General features: G+C 42.4%; 2 protein-coding genes across 3 annotated transcripts; both read right to left on the minus strand.

Annotated features, from left to right (window-relative positions):
* Nucleotides 1-3,446: 3,446 nt before the first annotated feature.
* On the minus strand, nt 3,447-10,316 carry slc16a6b (solute carrier family 16 member 6b). Its single transcript, XM_028986475.1, has 6 exons — nt 10,005-10,316; nt 8,941-9,195; nt 7,107-7,250; nt 6,518-6,646; nt 5,199-6,047; nt 3,447-5,110 (listed from the first exon to the last, which is right to left on the minus strand). Exons 2-6 carry the CDS (start codon nt 9,176-9,178, stop codon nt 4,833-4,835), a joined length of 1,638 nt encoding a protein of 545 aa, XP_028842308.1. The 5' UTR covers nt 9,179-9,195; nt 10,005-10,316; the 3' UTR covers nt 3,447-4,832.
* Nucleotides 10,317-13,011: 2,695 nt separating this feature from the next.
* wipi1 (WD repeat domain, phosphoinositide interacting 1) lies at nt 13,012-22,978 on the minus strand. 2 transcript variants are annotated; one of them, XM_028987655.1, is made up of 14 exons: nt 22,835-22,978; nt 22,592-22,731; nt 21,684-21,766; nt 20,166-20,332; nt 19,479-19,575; nt 19,276-19,373; nt 18,847-18,939; nt 18,649-18,719; nt 18,144-18,251; nt 17,884-18,048; nt 17,691-17,798; nt 16,860-16,990; nt 16,543-16,643; nt 13,012-13,659 (listed from the first exon to the last, which is right to left on the minus strand). In XM_028987655.1, exons 2-14 carry the CDS (start codon nt 22,663-22,665, stop codon nt 13,609-13,611), a joined length of 1,347 nt encoding a protein of 448 aa, XP_028843488.1. In that variant the 5' UTR covers nt 22,666-22,731; nt 22,835-22,978; the 3' UTR covers nt 13,012-13,608. The 2 variants fall into 2 exon arrangements, with proteins under 2 accessions (XP_028843488.1, XP_028843489.1); XM_028987656.1 differs by having other exon boundaries at nt 22,592-22,728; nt 22,835-22,962.
* Between the last annotated feature and the right edge of the window lie 259 nt (nt 22,979-23,237).

Genomic DNA, 23,237 nt, shown 5'->3' on the forward strand with positions numbered 1-23,237 from the left:
AAACATATACTGTAGCTAGCTTATTGGGGAGCTCCAAGATGCACACAGTATGTATACATAGCGTATTCTCAGGGCTGTTTTTGACCACTTTAGAATAGTAATAATTTTTAAAAAGTGCTTGAACTCTTTACAAAAAAAGGTAAATAAAGAAAATATGTGGCATGCACTGTTCTCTCCTCCATAAGCCAGCAAGGCTCCTTCATTTTGCAACTTTTATATATTAAGTTTCATATTAACTTAAAGGAAGGCTAATAGTGTATAGCTGCCCCCTCCCCCCAATATGTTGTACATTTTTTAGACCGTATCTTCTTCTTTACTGCAAAAGTGCCACTTTTTTTAAAAAGGTACCAGTTAAAAGCGGTTTTTCATAAAAAAAAAAATATATGGTGTATATACAAAAGGGATAGAACTCGCTTTGTGAAGCCTTCTCACACGCCTGTACATTTTTTTTATTTTTTATTTTTTCTCCTCTATGTAAATTTTCTTCCCACATTTTTTTTTTTTTTGTTAGCGTCTAACCAATTACTGTTTGTAACCTCACAGATTCTTATATATTAGCCCTGTTGGCCTCTATGTTCACGATAACGGGCACCTTTCTTCGGAAAAGCACGCCCGCACTGCCTCTTCCTGTTCGATGCCTTCAGTGGTGGCTCTGTTGGTCTGGGCTGGAGCGTATGCTGCTCCGCCGACATGCACAAAACACTGACCTTCTCTGTTATGCCTTTTGGCCAGAGCCCCAAATGAGTGGCAAAAGGCCATCATCATGCCTTCACTGGTCCCAGTGTCCCTTAGTGCCTGTAAGACGCTGCCTGGCCATTGGTTCAAAATCAGAATGGTTGTTGAGGATGCAGGGTTTTTAATTTAATTTTTTTTATTGCTATAGGAGTGGTGGCAGTGTGTAGGACAGGTGTGTCTTTAATCCAATCATGGTGTGCCTGCTTTTTTATTAATACAATTTCCAATTTAAGAGGGTTTATAAGACCCATATGGCCTTTTCTGTCTTTAACCACCGTGGTGCATCCTCTGACATTGAGGGGAATTAATAGCTGCCGTTTGGGATGGGTTGTGCTGCCGAGTGTAGACAGCACACATGAGGGTGAGTCAGCATGACCGCCTGTCTGTGTGGCCAGTGCCTGGACACTGCGTATCCTCCATTAGAAACGCGAGGGAAGACAAAGCTGCCACTGGTCCCGTTCGCTCTTCTCAGAGCGCGAGTGTGCCTGTCTGCCCTTAACAATGGCCCTACTGTGGCGTAAGCCGTTCGGCCCCCCCCACCCAACACATTAATCATCCATCTTTCCGTCTCTCCGTGGGCCAGCTTATCCATACCTATGCACTCTGCACTGAAATGCTGTAATTATGACATGAGTACACTACTACAATAACCGGTATTTCTGCAACTCTTATGCACTGTGTTCGTATTTGCCAGATCACTGGGGCGCCTGAGACTACGCCTGTACAAACCTTTTTTTTTTGGGGGGGTGTTTCACCTTCCAGCCAAGTCTCATGCCAATCGATTTCAATTTTGTTCTAATTTCCCTGACTGTTAGTTGCGATTTAATTGTGAGCTGTGAGTGACATTTTGTATGATTTTGATGAGTTATGCCTGGCCTGTGTAATCACCAGTTTCTTAATAATAATTATGCAATGTGTCTTTGGGGGGTGGGGGACAGATTTTTAGTGCCTCCATTTCATTGCTTTAAGCTTTTCCATTGTTTGCCTCGATACAGTCCTCATATCGCGATAACCTGCATAGTATTGCCATTACCATGTCCAGGCTAAGTTCCTGGACACTGGACAGTGTAACGTCTGCTTTTTCACCTTACCATTGTCTCAATAAAAGCAAAAAAAGAGGGAAAAAAAATAAATTGTCTTGTACCTACTTAAAAAAACAATAACTATTAAATGGAGACTGTTCCTCACAATATATGACTGCTGTCTCAAACTCAAACCCATTATATACTCTAGGTATGGACTTTTCAAGAATCATGAGGGATTCATCAGCATCAGAACCTTGAAGGTCCATGCACAGTGCGGACCATAACAGCATGACCACAGTGTCGAGTGGGTCTTCCTTTTGGCACCGATCAGTATGTTGAGCTTTATTCATGATTCAGGGAGATGGGGTTCGAATCATCGCCTCTAGAGGATTAGTTTGGTCCTTCCCCAGTGAACATTTACATTTTACATTTACAGCATTTATCAGACGCCCTTATCCAGAGCGACTTTACAATCAGTAGTTACAGAGACAGTCTCCCTGGAGCAAATTAGGGTTAAGTGTCACAGAGACACAATGGTAGTAAGTGGGATTCGAACCCGGGTCTTCTGGTTCATAGGCGAGTGTGTTAGCCACTAGGCTACTACCACATCTCACTAGTGTATTTACATTCCAGCTTGGCTATTTATCCATTCGGTGTATCGCGAAGTGGGGATTTCAAATATTTGTTTCACCAGCATTCGCCCGGGTTGATTTTGCTAATACTTTAAAGAGCTTAAAAAAGAACAACGTACAAAGTGGACTGGAAAACAGTGACTTTTAAGAGCTGATTCAGTGTTTTGTTCGTCACTTTTACCCATTTACAGCATTTATCAGACGCCCTTATCCAGAGCGACTTATAATCAGTAGTTACAGGGACAGTCTCCCTGGAACAACTTATGGTTAAGTGTCTTGCTCAGGGACACAATGGTAGTAAGTGGGATTCGAACCCGGGTCTTCTGGTTCTTAGGCGAGTGTGTTACCCACTAGGCTACTACCACCCAGGATGTTCTCCCTCTAAAAGTACTGATTAGAAAATAAAATAACATGTCTACCATAAATGCTCGTACGTAAAAAAAATAAAATAATAATCTACCTGCAAGGTCTACTTTAAATTCGGGGACTGCTCGCTGGAGTGACGTCATGTTTCCAATTAGCCTGCAGTTGCGTGCATCAGCCACACGGTGGCGAAGTGAGTCCACAGATCAGGATGACTAACTTCGAACAGACTAATCCTGACCACACAACTTTTAAAATCACATCAATCAAATGCCCTTATAGCAATTTACAACCAGTAGTGACAGGGACAGTCCCCCTGGAGACTGTGTCTTGCTCAGGGACACAATGGTTGCAAGTGGGGCTTGAACCTGTGCCTTTGTGGTTGTTCAGGTCTTCCTTTTGGAATAATGAGCAGCATACCTGGTGGTGTTTATGAATATTTGTTTCAGAAAAAAATGAAATTTCAGATTATATTCTGATTTCAGACCGCAACAGTCACATGTTTGTGGCAGGCATGAGCAGATAAGTGTGGTGCAGAGGCCTGACCCCAGATCAGCTGTTAACAGCAGTAATTACCCACACTAACAATTACACCAAATGAGAAGAATGATGCAGATTTTTTAAATTAGCTGCAGCTAATGCTTCCATTAAACATGGTAGTCGGAGGTGAATAAGGCCCGAGGAAACAATGCCCGGTTCCCCATATTATTTATTCAATAGTATGCAAATATTATAACTACAAACAAAACTTTTAAATTTTTATTAAATAAAAAAAAAAAAAAAAGCTCAGAACACAACATACATGAGACACTTCTCTAAACAGTTATAAAAAAATAGAAAGAAGGTCAAGTCTTCAGGCGATAAAAGGTACAAGTGCAGACAGCAATCAGATGAGCTTTACATCATTGTCACATTCGGATTTCCATCCACAGCATAGTTTTTATTTCTATTGCGATGATCCATGCTGGTGGCTTTGGCTAACAGTCCCCATGCGGAACACTGTTAACATGCAACCTCAACAACTACAACATTTTTCATACATAAAAGCAAACTGGTGATGCAAGTCGTCATTAATAAATACATAAGGTGTTGCCTCATTGATATCAGTATGTGCTCCATGACGTCCTCTAAAAACATAAATTAAAAGGCACAGAAAGGGCAACCCAAAATCCAATACATGCACTAGAGATACTTCGGATGATTTCCCATGTGACTCATCTCAGATGTCCTGGATTTAGTCATGATTTTTACTCATAACCAGTCCAACAATGTTAGAACCAGGTCCCTTGTTGCCTCGTGGACATATCCATGCAACTGAAATTATATAAGGATGGCTCAAGTTTACTCTGCCTCTATACATTACACATCAATACACACTTCCTTGAATTATTTTCAAGTTTTCTTCTGAATATTAGACAGGCTGTTGTGGTAACCTTTACAGAACTTCAATAATGGTCCAGCCATTAAAAAAATTATGCTAGTGCATTACAGCAGGGCATGCAATAAAATACCCCCCCCTCCCATGTTTGGTCCAATACATTTATCAAATTATTCAACAAAATACGAAATATGCCATGTGTGGCAACAATGGGTCCGTGCACCTTGGTGCTCTGCAGACCTGGAAATGTAAATTTTAACTCTGAAAAAGCTCAGGCCTGAAGAAACAACATCTTTGCCACAGTCTTGATGCTCAGTAAATTTGGTGAGAATTTGGTACATTTTCAATGGTCACTGCATCAAAAGTTTAGTACACACAACATGCTTATGACTGGTGTATCTGACGTGTCCACAAATTCACAGTGAAGGCATTCATGGATCTTGTTGAACGATGTGAGCATCTAGCCTGCTTTACACTCCTTACCAGCATTCCTGAGGTGGTGCATTGCGGTGTTTTCACTTGTTAAAATAACAAGTCTTAACAAGGGTTTGCATTGTGATCCGAACCTGTGTCCCCAACCTGCAGCTGAAGTGACCTCAACCTCTTTGGAGTGCAATGTGAAATCTGAGCAACATTGAGAGCAGCACTAGGTTTGTAGCACTTGCTACCTTCTTTTTTCTTTGTTTTTGGTCAGTGCCTTTATACAAGTCTTGGCTGTGCTCCTGGCTCTAAGCATTTGGAGGGACTGTCCTCCACTGCCAGGTCTACCTCTAAGAAGTCTGCAGAAGCCTCCTCAGAGTTTTGAGAAGGTTCAGGGTCCCTTCTGTTCGCTTTTGCCCCCTGGACCAGCTGCTGACAGCAAAATCGACCAGCCTTCGCTGGACGCACCAGGCCCAAAAACAGGCTGCCCAAGCCCATACCGACAGCACATGAGTAGAAGGCAGAGCCGTAGTTCTTAGAAAAGTCCACCAGAAGTCCTGTGAACACACAGAAAGAAGGTAGTTTTAGAAAAGACCATGAGATGAACTGACTTCACAGGCAAAACAAAACAATGGCATCTCGTACCTCCCAGTGGTGGTCCTGCCAGCCCTGCGAAGCTCTGGATGCAGACATAAACACCTACAGCCGATGGCATCCTCTCAATGCCCACCACATCATCCTCTGCCAGCATGGGAATATGGGTAGAAGCCACAGTCCCGAGGAGGAACCCGTAGAGGCAGCAGCAGACGGCCAGTCCCCAGAATTCAGTGACCAGTGCGAAGGCCACCAGCACCAGGCATAAGAGCAGCGTGCAGACGAGCAGGATGTACACCTTACGGATGGGTCTGCGGTTCAGCACCCAGCCAATGGAGAGGCGGCCAAATATCTCAGCCACAGCCATGGCTGACAGCATGTAGGTGGCCCAGTCCCTCTCCACGCCGCGGCTCACGGCCAGCTCGATCAGGTACAACTGTGGCGCGAAAAAGCCCAGCGTCGCAAACAGTCCGAAGAGGGCGTAGCAGATGAAGCCACCATCCAGCAGAATAGAAAAGTCTAAGAGCTTTGGCTGAGGTGGAGAGACCAGCGCCACTTCTTTCTTCTCGCCGTCCTGCTCCCGGACCTCTGCTTTGTCCACCAGGCCCTTCCTCTCTGTGAGCTCCTGATCTACACCTTCTGCCAGGTTGGTGCGTGAAGCAGAGAGTGACTGCACTCCCGAATCCATGGAGCTGAAAGAGGTTTGGGTGAACTCATTTTCCACCTCATACCGGTTCTCGGATGGTTTGAGGGGTGAGCCGGAGGACTCGTCCACAGCAGGTTTGGCACTGATAATAATGGGCCGCAGCAAGGCCCCAAAAGCCATGATGCTGGCCTGCAGGAGCCCAATTACAAGCATGCAGTAGCGCCAGCCAATCACATCCCTGAGAGCCGTGAACGCTGTGGGTCGGAAATGACAAAGGTTACCCTGACTTGAAGAAACAGAGATAATGGATTAATATTTTACCAGGTACAACTCAGCAGATATTCTACAGCAGAAATGTTACACTCTGTCTTTTCAACCAATTAACCTGCCCACTCTAATCTTGGTTTGGTCGGATTACAGAAAACGTCACAACATTTATCCAGAGATGTGTGTGTTCATTTAAGTTACCACCATCCCATCCAAGTATTTTATTGCCACATAACCCAGACTGAAGCAACCCCATCTATCCAGCATGATTGTTTTAAAAATGTCCCCTTATTACAGTATTCAACTCGTGAAATCACTGCAGTAAGGGCATATGTGCAGTGTAGTATTTACATTTCAGTAATTTATACATTAATCTTCCTCTGGGTGTGTCTTCCATGATGACAAATGAATGCATATGGTTTGCAGATCTATGACTGGTTCCTACTGAATTAGTCACCTGGTGCCAAGGCAAAAATTGCAACACACTCCCCGGTTGAGGCCACGGAGGTGACGAGTGAGCGGCGCTTGCTGAAGTACTGCGAGAGGATGGTGACGGTAGGCAGGAAGGTGAGACAATAGCCCAGCCCTGTGAACACATAGGAAAAGAGGGACATGACAGAAAAAAAAAAACATAGGTTGTAAAGTTAGCAAGTATGCTTGCTAATAGGGTAGAGCAGTGATTATGGGGGAAAGCTAGCAGTGCATTGAGGCTCTTTCGGAAAGATGCAAGCTGAGATCAATCTGAAAGAAAATGTGTTTATTCACAAAGCGCAAGCTGTAGAGATAGAGGGTCATTCTATTACATTCTATTACAGCAAGTTAACAGGATAATTGACAACATTTTCAGTACAGATTAACACGTTTTATGCACAAATCACCAGTCAGTAATGGGGATTAAGACATTTTTGAGGTGACAGCTCATGTTAATGTTTTTTCTGTTGGTCCTCTTTGTTGCCAGAGGATCGGTAACTTGACACGCCAGGCATTTGGTGCTCAGCTGGAGCCTATTGTAACGCAACAGGCTGAGCATACAGCAGAAGATGTACCTGAGACGACGCCAGTGGTGATGTACATCTCGCCGATGGACTTGGTGAACGCAGTGGAAATGGTTCCCAGGCTTATCAATAAACCCCCAATCATGACGACTGGCCGGTAACCAAAACGGTTACTTAGCACGGTGGAGAGTGGAGCTGCGGAGACAAAGAAAGAAATCTGCATCAGGAGTGAACATCTCAATGTGTGTCTTTTTTTTTTTATTATTTATAGGAACTGAGTCACTGCTGGCCTCCTAAAACCAGATGACCCCAAAGTTAGAAATATAGAGTGAAGGATTAGAGAGGGATTTACTGGGCTTGGTTATTTCCAGTTTAGTGATTTGCATCTTGCTGCAAAAAAAAAAAAAAAAAAAAATCATGACAAGAGTTAAAACAAATGCTTGGGGATAAATTGTGGGGGTGGTAGTGGGTAACACACTCGCCTGTGAACCAGAAGACCCGGGTTCAAATCCCACTTACTACCATTGTGTCCCTGAGCAAGACACTTAACCCCAAGTTGCTCCAGGGGGGACTGTCCCTGTAACTACTGATTGTAAGTTGCTCTGGATAAGGGCGTCTGATAAATGCTGTAAATATATAAATTCCCCAATGTCATTGGGTAGTTGTGCTCTAGGATTAAATAGATGCAACTCCATTCGGATTGAAGAATGCATTAACTGACATGGCAGCTCTGCTGACAACATGGAGAGCCTGGAATTCTCAACCATTCGGATAACAGCTGGAGGCACTGCTCGCATAGTTCTGTTTAATTCTACTGCTTTCTTATCTAAATCGAGGTGGGGGCAGGGAACTATCCCCCCAGGTACTTTGGGATCAGGATGTCCTTTCCCAGGGAACTGCAATGTCATCACAAGATTCCCCAGATTTGCTCCAGTGATATGATTAAACTTCTAAAAAAAGGAGATGTGGCAAATTGTAAAAGGAACTCTAAGGCTGCGTGTAAATTACTGCCTTGTCACAGTATTTTGGCAGAGAGAATTCCAGACGTTGTTCTGACTTCCTGGAAACCAGAATTCTGCCTGTTCCAACAAAAAAAATGTAAGTGCTGTGCAAACTTGTCTTGGCGGGTAAAGTTTTAACATGTTATAACAAGAGCAGCTGAGAGAATCATCGGTGTCCCTCTCCCCTCCCTCCAAGACATCTACAGTACACGCCTCACCAAGAAAGCCCTCGGCATAGCAGCTGATCCCACCCACCCAATGCAAACCTTCTTCAGCCTGCTGCCATCAGGGAGGAGACTGCGGAGTCTCCAGGCCAGGACCAGCAGACTGAAGGACAGCTTCACCCATCAGGCGGTCAGGAAACTCAACTCCCTCCCGGCTCTGCCCCCACTCCCCTCACTCCCCTCTTCTGCTCCACAAACTTTCTGAACTCTAAATCACACAAACTGACCATGCACCAGTCACTCTGTGCAGCTCTGGTCTGCCATCTACCTCACTTTCACTTCGTCACTTTAAACTTAAAACTCTGTTGCACTATTGGTTTTTGCACTCTCCTGATGTTGCACTCTCCACCATGTGCCCTTATTTGTATATGGTGTTTTTAAAATTGTATATTGTGCCTTTCTTTTTAAATTGTATTTATACTCTGTATTCGTTACTGTTACTGTTTTTGTATTTAATGTTATTTTTATGGGTCAGAGAGTAACGTAATTTCAATTCTCTGCATGTCCTGTACATGTGGCAGAATTGACAATAAAGTTGACTTGACTTGACTTGACTTGACATGCAAGGCCAGTTTGGAGACAAAAAGGTTTTGGTTTTTCCAGGTCTTAGACTTCCTGCTATCTGATCTAATCGATGAAGGGGTTCTCCAGAAGACTCACCTGTAAAGGTCATGACAAACACACAGATGGAGATGACCCACGACACGCGACTGTTTGACTCTTCAAACTCGCTCATTAGGTCCTGCAGGAAGATGCCAAAGCTCTTGATGATCCCATAGGTGAAGACCTCCACAAAGAAGAAGGCCACGGCCACAGCCCAGCCCCAGCCTCCATCTGGTACCTTTTCATACACGTTGGGTGTCGTACACGCCTTCATTAAAGATGCCAACCCCTTCATGGTTGACAGAGGATGTGCTGTTGGATGGAAGACGGGGAGGACATGCACAAAATATTAGTGAAACATGATATGCATTAGCCATGATATGCATTAATCTGACTAATAACTTGCACTGTACGTTTCAGCCACAGCGGGAGGCCCAATGTCATTGAGTGATTGGCATTGTGAAACACAACACAGCACACAGTGACATAACGAAATGTGTCCTCTGCATTTAACCATCACCCTTGGTGAGCAGTGGGCAGCCATGACAGGCGCCCCAGGAGGAGTGAGTGGGGACGGTGCTTTGCTCAGTGGCACTTCAGTGACACATGGTGACGTGGCTTTATCATGATTAGTGGCTTAAAGGGACCTGCGGAGGCGACTGCTGGGGTTTGTTAATCTCAATATTATTTTACCCGCACCCATATCTCATCCTTTACATGGTTAATGGCCGCTTCTGCTCACTTCGTCTTCAAAGCTCCATTCATGTCAAAAACGCCGCTTCGTAGAGCATTACAGACACAAAGTAGCAGGTGTCTTTTTTTATAAAACGATTAATATTAGCTTTGTTGTGTTTCGTTTATTTTTATTGTACTTTTGTTTGTTTTTTTCTTCGCCACGTGATGTGGCCGGGCGGGGTAAAAGTATAACAAGGTCCTGCTCATCTGAAGAAATGTTAAAATGTGCCCTTCGGCGGTAGAACGTCCCGGCAACACGGCCATCAGACACTTAATCCCAGTCCTGCTCAGGTCCGGTTACAAGTTTGCAGAGCGCAGATTCCCGTGCTTTTCTGTTTTCGTTTTAAATCAAGGTTTAAAAAGAGACAACGCAGACATGCACTTACCCACGACACGGGCCTTCTTTGCGGTCTATGAAGTTAACGTGTGCGGCGAAGAAAGCTCTAACCGGCGAGCATCTTCAGACCGACGTCGCGGTGCAGCGGCAGGCGAGTCTCGCGAGAAAGAACCAAACCGGCCGGCGAGGGTGGAATGTCGGCCTCTATCCCGCCAGTCCGGCCGGGAACGCGTGTGCCGGCACCGTTTACTTATTTAAATTGTAAAACGCGGCCCGGCGGCGTGGACTCCCCTCCCTGTCCGCTGACGATTCCTGTACCGGCTGGAGCCGGTATTTAAACGCGCGGCCGGGCGGGCGCGCGCGCTCGTGCCCGCGGAGTCGGCCGCGCGCCCGTTCCGCTCGCGTTCGTCCAACGTTCTCAGTTTACTTAAAAAAAACATTTACATTTACAGCATTTATCAGACGCCCTTATCCAGAGCGACTTACAATCGGTAGTTACAGGGACAGACTCCCTGGAGACACTCAGGTTTAAGTGTCTTGCTCAGGGACACAATGGTAGTAAACGGGATTTGAACCTGGGTCTTCTGGTTCATAGGCGAGTGTGTGACCCTCTAGGATACTACCACCCTACTGCTACTACTACTACCATTAATAACATGCCATTTTTTTAATTACTTCTGAACTGCAGTCTGTCGGTCACTCTGAAATATCTGCCCCTAATTTTACGAATATCAAGTATTGTCACATGAAAAAAAAAGTTGAACTATATGAACGTTTTCGCGCGTTTCGGGGAGAGGGCGCGTGCACGCGCCTCGTGCACGCGGCGGAACTGGGTGGAACAGGTTCATTCCGGTTTGGGCCGATGGCCACGACGTCGCTTTATCAGCGCGGCCGGCGGATGCTTTTGTCCCGGATGAGCCGTGGCGCCCGGGGCGAAGGACAATTTGGGTTTGTATGTCGCAGCTTCAGCAAAAAAAAAAAAAAAAAAAAAAAAAAAAAACGTCCGTTCGCCGTTCTGTTCCGTCCTGCCGTGCGTCACATCCGACGGTTCCCGCAACAGGGTGTGCTGACAGGCGATAACAGAACCGGCTTCCTTTATATAACCGTATTTCAGCTCATTTCACCTTATTCTGTTAACTCGACCAAAAACGCCGCGTTTTTCCACAAACACTGATCAGCCACAAACCACTGACTGTGAACTGTGAAATTCACTGATTATTTTACGACGATATGACCTGAAAGAGGGTGGTATATACTTGGTATCTCTCATATATATATATATAAAAGCTGTAAATGTAAATATTTCTCTTCATCGAAGAAGAGAAAATGGGCAAGAAACAATGGATCTGAGCAACTTTGTCAAGGAGCATGTTGTGATTCTGGACAACTGGGTCAGAACATCACCAGCACAGCACATTGTAGGGTCACTCACTCACTGGCTTAATCCACAGAGGGGATCCCAGGACATTGGGTGCAGGGTTTGGGTTCCCGGGGTCCAAAACCCTGAAAACCATCAGGATTGTCATGATAACCAAAACTTTATTAATCCCTTGGTGAGCAGTGGGCAGCCATGAAAGGCGCCGAGGGAGCAGTGTGTGGGGATGGTGCTTTGCTCAGTGGCACCTTGGCCTATTCGAACCGGCAACCTTCTGATTACGGGGCCACTTCCTTAACCACTAGGCCACCACTGGCCAAAATGTTGACTTGACTACCATTTCCCAGATCCCCATACGATCAAGCATCTGCTTCTTGCCTTAATACAAGAAACCACAGCTTATACTTCACAGGTATTATGTTACAACCCGATATTAATGTTTATTAATAATGTTTAATGTTTTAGCTGGTGTTCATATTAGTGGACCTCCCTTAGGGTTGGAAATAAAACCTACCTTTCATCAAATAAATAAGTATTTTATTTTTGCCCCAGTGCCACTTGACCATTGTGGATTAGATGGCGTTTGTATTCCCATACTGGAGTTTAAAGTGATGATCAAACATGTACCATCACAGTGAAACCCACTGTATGCCACACACCATGTCATTATGTAACTCAGATGACTCTGTGACCTCACGACTGGATCGTTTCTGAAATATCCAGAACAAAGTAGAACACACAGGAGAACCTTTACCCTCTGATCTGGTGGTATTTATTGGTTAAGAGCTGAGCCATTCCTTTATCTGGAAACAATTTAGCTAGCCGTGTTTAATATTTTACTCATATTTCTGCACACTGCTGCGAACCCAAATCATGTTCAGACTGGTGAACAGACATGATTGATCGCCCAAAAATACCATTGTGAATACACAAGGACAGCAATGATTCTAAGTTGTGATGAAGGTTATAAACTGAAGTTACATATACTAGCAGAGCTGTCTGCCATCACTGCGTTCTGATCTATTGTGTTAAAGGAGCAGTTCAGAAAATATCTTGGAGCTGAAAGGGCTGGGTTCATTGTGAGTGGGAATGGTTCAGGAACGGGTTCGATTCAGAACCCAGTGGCTGGTGCCAGACATTCTGTTCAGTACCCTGGACAGCTGCTTGGAAAATCCAGAGTTTTCGTCTTGTAGTGTGCAGAGTGCAGTATTTACTGCAGTGTGTCAGACCTTGCCTTTTTACATCTTACTAGCTCACTTCCACTGCCATTGATCCAATGCCAAGCTCAGAGTACCTTTTGATAGCCTCACAGTCCTTGTTTAGGGGACTCATATTTGCCATTATATTATTATAATTCATCTACTCTAACAGTTCTCTTCCACATATAAAATAGACAGAGCTTGGTGTGGTTTATGGGTCAAATGTGTGAAGCTTCATCTGTTGAATGAGCTGCCAGCATTAGACCATTTTTCATTTGTCTAGAACTAAAGGAGAATTGAAACCCCACTCAAACATTGTCGGGTGTTTTAAGATTTCTAACAAACCTTAATCAAGGCCAAACAGCACGTCATCAGCCAGTTTGGTGGAACATTGACAAAGCAATAACAAGCTGGTAAGAACCAGAAGTAAAAAAAACAAAAAAAAAGTGAAAGTGGAAAAGATGCCCAGACAACACAAATGCTTTAGATAATGCCGTTCCTAGAGTACGCTCTACATATTTATTTATTTGTTTTTTGGTCTTGTGTGATTTGCAAAACTCTTTGCACTTATACAAATATGATGACATAGGCACATACATAAAACATCCTGTTAGTTAGTTATTCAGGATGAGTACAGTGTAAACATTTATTTAGTATCAGGACAGCAAATACACAAATGAAAAAAAAAAATACAATAAAACATTTAATTTCCCTATGCTCATGGTTAAATACAAGAACATTAAGAATGAAAATGATCAAACGTATAGGTTGCTACAATGTTACATTTGAGTTAATAAAAGAGTAGCTGATTAAAACATGGTTATAGTTCAGTCATGCATCTCAAACACTCAAAACACACCCAAGGCATAGAGAGATGTGACCCAAACCTGGTCCTTTAGAACTTAAAAAATTGCTATTCAGTCATTTTATTAATTTTTTTTTTTGTGTTTCCTTGTTTGTCCTACACATTAAAAGAACAACAACGTAGCACCCTGAAATGATAATTTATTTGCCGTGGCTCATGCTCTGTAGATCTTCCTGTTCCAGGTGACCTGTCCTCTAATCTCCCTCTCACCCTCTCACGTCCGTCTCTCCTTTCCATTCCGAGCTCCGTCGCGGCACCAATTTATCTAACAAAACCAAAACAAAAATGTTCCCTCAGCCAAGGAGGTGTGTCATAGACAGATCAGAGCACATAAGGTCATTTTACCAGACTAGAGGTCTCTTTGGTTATGTTACCAAGGCAAAAACAAGTCTGCTTTTTAAAAGGAAAAATAGGTACTGCCTAAAGTAATCTGGTTCAGAAGACATTGATCGATTGTTATAACTCATTATTATTTTACATTCACAACACTACACAATATCATAATGTAATTTATTCAGAATATTAGAAATGTTATCTCTAGACCTCTAGTTGCTTGATCATTTTTTTTTTATTTGAGCTTCTCTTGTATCCGTTGAGTTAGAAATGGCAGAAGAGGAGGGGAGACATTGTTTTGTAAGCTATTGGAAAGCCATCTAGCCTCACACATCTATTCCAAGCTCATCAGCAAATAGGCAGAATTTTACTGGTGGTTAATTCAAATGCTCTGCAGAGTCCACTGCAACAGGGACGCCCAGTGGAGCTACAATGGTATTACAGCCAGTGCACATGCACATGATCAGAAGTGAACTAAAGATGATGAACAAATGAAGAGACATTTCTCAATAATGACTGCATACCTGGGATAGATAAATATGATTGCACAATGTTATTAATGTATGGTCATTTTTAACAGATTCCCATTTTAAAATTCTCTGGCATGTATAAAATGTTGTGCTGAAAATTGAATCTAAATTTAAAACTAATTAATGTTACTAGGATCACTGATGACGTTTCCTAGTCATCTAGTTTGGCATAAAATCAGTAATTTCTTTAAAGGTCCCCAATTATGATTATTATTATGAAAGTTTTACTTTGTAAGATTATTTAACATAAATACGAGTTCCCCTAGCCTGTCTATGGTCATGCAGTGGCTAGAAAAGGTGATAAGTGTAAAGAGTGCTTTGGCCATTCTGCTTCGCCGAGAGCAGCAGCTCAGATGGTCAGTTCTGAAATTTCTCCCCATAAGGGGAAAAGTTACCTCTGGTTTCTCATGCTTTTTCCACCTAGAGAATTTCATACCCCTCCCCTAAAACTCTACCGACTGTCCTGGCTTCCAAACATGCAAAGTACTGCAGTTACTGCATGTGATTAGATATGTAAATGAGCACTAATGTGTTTTTTTTTTTTTTTAGTTCCATCAAGCAAAACGCTGTAGAAACAGTGGGTTAAATTAGTTTTTTTTTCTGGATAACCACTGACATGACTTCCTGGTTGCAACAAATATTGTGGTTGGTGAATGGTGTTGATGACGCCATTTCCATGAATGCCCACTCACTTCTACAGGCCACTCTCCTCCTCGTCCCGTCTCTCTCCTCCTCATTAACATGTAAAGTTACAGACACAGAAACAGTGTGTCATGGAGAAAACTCATTGTGGGACTAGCTCAAAATAGCTGTAATTCTGCACCACGGCTGAAGAGTCTTCAGATACAGTATTAGGGGACCACTAAGACTTATATAAAAAAATATAAAAATTAATAATAGGGGACCTTTAAACTAAATATAAATATTTCAGAATACACATTTGTAAATGTGGACACTAAATGAGCAGGGCAAAATGTCATCATTGCAACTATTTATTTGACCAATCTCCTTTTGTTTTATATTTATCTTTAAGAATAATATAATTATTCTAATTCTATACATGTGTGTATATATATGTGTGTGTGTGTGTTGATATATATATATATATATGTTGATTATATTTTGTTCTTTTTTTACTGAGGGTATAGTGGAAACCAAGGCTCTTCAAATCATGGCTCTCAAGGTCTGGGTACCAGCCCATTTCCACATTGGAGTCAGTTGTGAAGCAATTACTATCTGGGAGAACTTGAAAGAAAACCTGGACTCAGAATTGAGCCTCTAAGTTGAAGACATTTTTGTAAACCATATTATACCACAGTTAGATTTGATCTAACGTACTGATTGGCTTACATCTAATTCCACAGAGTTGCTTAGGAACATTGAGTTCCTAGGCCTTTAAAGTTTTTGTATTTTCACAAAAGCCATGGTAAAATGTGGTAAAATTGCAATAAGACACTTAAGGTCATGCTATACCATGAAATATTTGGCACTGGTGTTCTGGTCTGCTCTACTAGACCTTCACCTTTGTATCCATGATGACATGTCATGGCAGAGCAATCTCTCTCATGTACTGTTGCTTAAATTTCTGATAACATTACAAACAAATATGATGAATGAAATTAAATATTCATGTATTGCTCACAGAATAAAAATGACACCATTACATTGCTGACGACAATGCAGAGGCTCATCCAGTTACTTCAAACCAGATGACTAAGGTTCTGTTATTAATATTGAATATGATGCAATATGCTATTCTTTGGTTTGGACCTTAGCTCTGAAGCAGTATTACATGCATTTCATGTAAGGCCCACGTCTATAAAAGAATTATTATACAATTACAAATATACATGAAAATTATTAAATGAACTGAAATGTTTGTTCGTTATAAAGACACAAATTAAAATAATGAAACAAACAAAATGAAAATAAACTACAACAATAATCTGGAATGGAGAGTTAGATATAAGGATATGGCTAACCCATGTAACCCAAAATTCAGCTTTCTGTGTTGTGATCCCACCTGAAATGTATATTATATGTAATCTTAGTTTAGCCACCGTTGCTACAATTCAGTCAATAAAGTCCTTAAATGGGAGAATATGTGCAGAATTATCAATATATCCTTGGGTTAACCATATCTTTAAAAAGAGATGAATGATGAAAGGGTTCTTTTTGATGGAGAGGTTATGTAATGTAGGGGTCAGTTTGGTTGGAAGTAGAGGGTCTTGGCTATCACTGAGGCTTGCTGGTCAGACTGAAGGTAAACGGTTCTGAATGCTCACGGGTGGGAACTCAGTCTCGTCGTCCAGACACACTGGTCCCGCTGCGAACTCGTGCTCTGGGATGACCTCACCCTTCATTGCTCCACCATCCTCAGAGTATCCTAAGCAAATGGGGTGAGCAAACGAGAGAGAGTTGAAGGTTCAGGGAACTGTACAACTCAACACAAATCTGTCAATAAACAATCAATAATCTTAGAGCTGTGCATTAAAAAATGCCTGATTAGAATATTGAAGTTCTAGCTATATATTCAAATATCCTCAATAACCATGTATATTAAAAAATAAAATTGGAGTCATAATTTTGTGAGGTGTCATACCTGTGAGTGTGGCAGAGACAGGGCCAGTAGGAGGTATGGCAACTGTGGCAGCATAAGACTGGCACGGTGGAGAGGACACTTTGCCTTCCACATCCCCTGCTGCCTCTAGCTCATCATGTGTGCCAAACAGCCTGCAAGGATATCAAAGGTCATCGCACACCCATGTTACACCCACCCAGAATAACCAAATGTTAATTCCATTGAGTAGGTTCAATACAATCCCTGCTATGTTTGAATGATGCCTTGGATTATACTGGGTTTGCAGATCATTTTAGAAGCTAGATGGATCCATAAACATCATCTTAATACACCACCTAGCTTGGATTATTTGAAATAACGATGGACAAACTAGCATGCTAAACTATGTACACTTTAATGCTAATTTGCCAAAAACTAATAAAAAAAAAAAAAAAAGACACACCATCACACACCTTTTCCTCCACCATCTTGGATGGAGACTGTAAAATACTTAATTGGCCCAAATATAAGATATAAGCTGCATTGCATGTGCCATTTGATTGGGTATTGCTAAAAACGACCAAATGGACGTATCAGGGAAAACGTTTTCCTCCCAAAAAACAATGATATGACATTAATTATTTTTATGCTCATTAGCATGTAAGCCTAATTCAACCAGATATATTTGATGGAAATTGTTTAATATTGGTTGTTTGTTATTTTAGGGTTGTCTCACTGATTAAAAATGCTGTCTGATCAAAACAATAATCAAACCAAAAAATGGGAATCTTTATTCAAACCAGGAGCAGATTATTTCCTCATGGCAATATAGGCCAATTTTCATCTGCCGCACTAGAAATGTGACAAATGTACCTGTGTGTCTGTACCAGAGCGCACTCTCCACCATCCTGAGGGTCAATGTTGTAGACAAAGAGCTGCCCATCAGAGGAGGCCACCAACAAGTGTGGAAGCTTTTGGATTCTGAAATGCAGTATTTTAAAAGGAGAGGTTTACTAATTCAGACCAGACTTCAATTCTATTCTTATCATGTAAAGCATGTACTGACGTAGCGAGGGTGCAGATGTTCTTTTGGCCGGCGACCTGGAGGCGGACGGTGGCGAAGGCTCGGTCCTGACTCATCATGCCTGACACCTGCGCTGGGAGGTAGCTGCTTGCCGCCGAAAACATCTTACTTACATATGCTGACCAAGTGGGAGCATCCTCCTCTGCACTGAAGAGATGAATTGTATTTTTGTGTAGCTCAGTAAAAGGGTCTCATAATGTTTTTTGTAATAATGTTTTTGTGTCTGAATGGTGGTAGCACACCTTGGTCCATGCTGTTCCAGTTTAAAAATGTGTACAGTCTCAGTGTTGCTGGAAGCACAGAGGAACTGCCCATCAGGACTGAAGGACAAAGAGCTGATATTTACATACCTGTAGACATGGAGATACATAGGGTGACAGACTTAAACAGTGTTTTCATCAGAATTTCAGATGCACTCACGTCCACAGCCTAAATGTCAGTGTTTAAAGTAGACACACCACACCCGCTTGGAGAACACACCAATCACAGTCATACATACAACAAACACCCAGACCAGACTAAACACACAGAGGCCAACTGTACACAGCTCATAGGTCAGTGGTGCTCTTAACACATACTAAACCAATATGGCTGGAACTAAAATACACAAGACAATATGTTCAACAGGACTAGATAAAACTATCCACCTCCTCATGAATGTACAGATATATACCCACACAGTTCAAAGACGTTCTTCTTTTTGCATTGTCTCTGTAATTTCATATGAACTTCTTCAGCTCATTGTACCTTTTCATCCCTCTGCGGAACTCAAACAACCGCAATCCCTCTGGGATGGAAAAGACACGGATCACCGTACCCTGGAAAAGACAAAAACCATAGAGCCTAAAAGCACTATGCACAGTGAATGCATTCGTAAATGTGTGTGAGCATAAATTAGTACCATGAAAATATTCAAATATAACATTTGTTCCTGTGTGGTATTACCCTCTCAGAGGCACTGGCTAATTTGGTCCCAGAGGCGCTGAAAGTGATGGCTGCCAGAGGGCTGTCATGGGCCGGAATCATGGTTACAGTGCTCTGCAACAGGAGTGGAAACTCGTCAGTACAGTTCTGAGTGTTAATTTCTCCTCACATTCCATATTCGTGCGAATTTTTCAATATTTCACAAAGGGTGCTTTTTTAAAAATAAGGTATTCCACACACAATTTTCTGTTGGCTTCTTTATTATGCACCTAATGATATCACTCCTTAAACAGCAGTACATAAATGAAGAGTTATAACATTCAGCTTAGTTGAATTTTTTGTCACTTGTGAGCTGTTTTGGTTATGAATTGTATGTACAACACGAACAAGCTTATCAGGTCTCAGTATAAGAATTTGCGTATTGGATAAATGAATAAAGGCTGCCATTACCAGATTGTTGGCATCATAGACAATGATTTCACCAATAGTGGCACTGCCAGGGTAAGCCAGGTACGAGTTGGAATGGTTAATGGAGAGTGCACAGAGCCCTGTGGGCAATAACATGGAACACTAAACTTTTTAGGATGACTATGCAGAAGACAGAACAGAAAGCTCCAGAACATCATATACCCTACATCGGATTTGCACAGTACCTGATGGGTTGGGGGGGGTGCTGAGTAATGTTTTGAGCAGCTTCATATCTTTGATGTTGTGAATGTAGATGGATTCTTCCAGACAGACCACCAGCCTCTGTGGACATGAGAACATCAAGCATATTCAAAGCTCACCAAGGTTTAATGGGCCAAATGTACATCTGCAATCTGGAGAAGTTCTCAAAGAGGATTTTTTGTGGATACTAGTCAGGCTGATCACACTTAAGTCACATCATTAAGTCAAAATATGACCGCTTGAATAATCTAATTATTAATAGAATAGAATAATGAAATGTCAATGTTTCTATGGTTTCCACTGCACAGGTGTGTGCCAATCTTTAAAAGTGCTGTACTCATCATCTCACAATAGTCGTGCTATACCACTGCCACTGATGAGGGAGGAGCAATGTTTGCAACATAATTCCCCTGCGTGGAACTGGCCCCTGTCCAGGGTCTGTTCCTGTATTTCTGGGACAGGCTCCAGCCCCCCTGCAACTCTCACCAGCAAGTGCATGTGAAAAAGAGCGGATTTATATGTTTAAGATCAAGTCAATACTGCAGGGTCACCAGTAAAATTCCATAACACAACAAAACTATTTTCCCAGCGTGGGACAGCAGGGGCTAGGCTAAACATATAAACTATAATAAAAGCAAATTGCAACATTGATTTTGTGTTAGGGTGGTTACCTGTCGGTTGAGACGGACAGCCAGGATGGTGTTGGAGTAGCTGTAGTTGCAGATCTCTGTGCCTTTCTTGAAGTGGTAGACGTTCATGCGTCGCGGCATTGCCTGGCTCACCACCACCACCAGGCTGCTGGAGAAGAGCCGCTCCACAATGTACACATCTGGGGTTTCTGCCAAGGAGTTGTGCGACAAACACACAGCCATCAAGCCAACTCACTCACCACCTCCATATACCCAAGATGCTGCAATGAAAAATAAATCTGACCTGTTTTGTACAGCATTCCATTAATATCTTACACACTCGTCCCTACTTTGTCACTTAATATGTTATTACACAGTCATACTATTCTACATACAAAACTTGTTATACAATGGCAGCCTAACTTGGATGCTATAAATGGATGAACAATCCTAACATTATGACCACCTGCCTAATATTTGAGGTATTAGGCAGGTATGAATGTATTCAGCTCTTTGTGGCAGATCCTGTCCTGCATGTCATTTCATTTGCAAGGTGGTGTCTCCATGGATTGGACTTCAATCATACTGAGATGTGAGTAATTTGGAGGCCACGACAACACCCCAAACTGGTTGTCCTGTTACTCCAACAATTCTCACAGGTAAGACAGTCACACAAATCCACATGATGTAGAAGAAAGCATAAATCGTCAGATCATCTGCCATTGCTCCATGAACCAAATCTGTGCTTGTTGTAGGTGCACTTTTGGTCCACAAATACAAAGGGGCTTTCAATTAGAAAAAACTGGGAACATCTCAAAAAGCATCACAATTTGGTCTTTTAAGCACAAAATGTTCACATATATCCCAGCCACTGCCAGCTTCTAGTCAAACAAGATGATCAGTTGACCTTTATTCACTTCACTTTCAGTGGTCATAATGCTAGGTATATATAGACTGACATTAAACATATCAAACATGGCTGTTGGATACCCATTACAACATATGTTAGATTAATTGATCTTTTGAGTTCAAGCAGCTAGACATTTTAGTAACCACTTTCACTGGACTGACTGGTCAACAAGGAAATCTCCCTTATGCTCGACTGCTCCACCTGCCAAAAGTTTATGAATGACCCCATTGTGCAACCCCAACTTCATCGGAGTTGCAACTGTCACTGGGTTCTCAACCAATAATTGAGCAAAGGTAGCATGAACAGCAAAGACAGCCTTCTTATCAGAGAAATTTCACAGGGGGACCTAAGGCAAACTTTTTGCATATGATATAGTAAAATCTATAACAGTACCTCACTATACAGCCAGGTCTTTTGGAGGTCATTTGTCTTATGTCTCCTTCAGCTCAACTAAAAGCTCTTCAGATACAGATACTTGAAATGTACACCCACTCATGAGCAATGTTAGCAAAAAAGAATGGAAAAAAAAGAACATTTTGCTGTTTGATCAGATGTAGCAGGAGAACAGCACCCTCAAAATACCTTCTTTTTCACAGCAATTCTTTCTGAAACACGAGATTATCAAATTGGGTTGGAAAGAGTGAACTTACCGCTCTCATGAATGCAGTCCAGCTTGTCCACTGAGGTCACAGAGAAAAGCCGGTATCCAGCCTTAGTCCCCACAGCCAAGGACCTAAAAAGAAGGAGTGCATGCATGTGTGCATTTATTTTTCAGCGATTCTAAAAAAAATCTCTGTGAGAATCACATTAAACATAAAGATAGTTTCATTAATTGAATTCCTTCTAAACACAGTGACAGATGAATTTTTCTTATTAATATAGTTTATTCTCGCATGCTGTTTTGGTCAGCCCATCACTGTGTCCTTCACCACAGGGTGGTTCATGTCTCATCCTGTCCACGCTTCCTGTATTCGTTACGTTTATTCGCAAACCCAAAATCTGTCCCTACAAACGTAAAATACCTACACACATTTACCTGTAAAACCTGATTTGCTGAAGAAAACGTCTTTCCCGCAGGGAGCTGAATATAGCGGTGAAACCAATCTATTGGTTTTATGGGATATATACAGAAATTTATTTTAATTATTTTGTAACGTAAGAGTCCACGAATTTGACACTGAACTCTTTAAGTTGGTAAAGTAAAACTGATGGGGTGTATACAGTCACCTTGAGAAAAATGTTTAAATTGTTTTTTTTGGACCTGAGAAAGATCTGCAGTGTTTCGTTTGCAATAAAAAATCAGTGGCAAAAACGGTAATTTTTGGCCAAAACATTATTTAACTTTTAAGACTTTTTTGGGGGAGGGGGGGGTCATCATCCTCTTCCATGCTTCCTGGTTTAACAGCAGTATCGAATATATATTTATATTAGCTTGGCTGGAACTGTGTAAAACAGTATCTGCATCGAATAGAGAGCAAATAAGCTAGTGGCAATAGGATCACTGCATGGTGAAGATAGCAAAAATAAGCAGCCTTTGACAGCGGCTCGAGGCGCTTACGTGGAGTCTTGGTTGAAAGAGGCGCAACCCAGTCCTGGCCCGCCAGGAGCGTCGGCTCCTTCGCCGCTTTCCATCCCGATTCCCAGCGTCCTCCTTCCCTCCCTCCGCCTTGGATCGGAGGCCTGGGATCGGCTGCACTTCTTAGGAGGATAATAATGAAGCAGGATCCACCAGAGAGAAGACAAAAATATGCGTTGGGAAAAGAAAAATATGAATTAAGCAGACGTTTTCGCGTCTCAGTACCTTGTGTTAATGCATAAGAACGAAGCCGAGATCCACTCCGAGGACTCCAGAAGCGGAAATCTTCGGAATTCGGGCGAAATGAAGCAAAAACAAAAACAGCTGACAGCTTGTTGCGTCACTTTGCCGCCGCATCTCAGTGGCCGAGCGCTGCGCTGACTGCGACGCTGTCGTCCGGCGCGGCTCCGATTGGACAGCGACGCGGACGTCCGCTCTGATTGGCTACAAACGCGGAAATGGTTACGAATAAGGGCGTGGCTAAAACCAGTCAAACGCAAAAGCCAATACCGCAAATACCCAAACACATTTCAATACGCCGACAGTGTCAACGAAGAAAGCAATCTGGAGCTCTGTTGATGTAGACAGCCACGATTCTCCTCACTAATTGGATGTGGTCGTACAAGAC

This window comes from Denticeps clupeoides, chromosome 7 (assembly GCF_900700375.1).
Source record: "Denticeps clupeoides chromosome 7, fDenClu1.1, whole genome shotgun sequence".
Lineage (NCBI taxonomy): Eukaryota > Metazoa > Chordata > Actinopteri > Clupeiformes > Denticipitidae > Denticeps > Denticeps clupeoides.

Bases quoted from the DNA above. Each gene is read 5' to 3' on its own strand.
- wipi1 (XM_028987655.1), bottom strand. From the start codon at position 22,665: ATGGAAAGCGGCGAAGGAGCCGACGCTCCTGGCGGGCCAGGACTGGGT. The intron at 18,252-18,648 runs GTACAATGAGCT...CCATGTCTACAG, and splicing joins TTCCGCAGAGGGATGAAAAG to GTATGTAAATATCAGCTCTT. The intron at 18,049-18,143 runs GTGTGCTACCAC...TCATCTCTTCAG, and splicing joins CTGGAACAGCATGGACCAAG to TGCAGAGGAGGATGCTCCCA.
- slc16a6b (XM_028986475.1), bottom strand. From the start codon at position 9,178: ATGAAGGGGTTGGCATCTTTAATGAAGGCGTGTACGACACCCAACGTG. The intron at 7,251-8,940 runs GTGAGTCTTCTG...TTGTCTCCGCAG, and splicing joins GTTTGTCATGACCTTTACAG to CTCCACTCTCCACCGTGCTA. The intron at 5,111-5,198 runs GTACGAGATGCC...GTGTGTTCACAG, and splicing joins GGCAGGACCACCACTGGGAG to GACTTCTGGTGGACTTTTCT.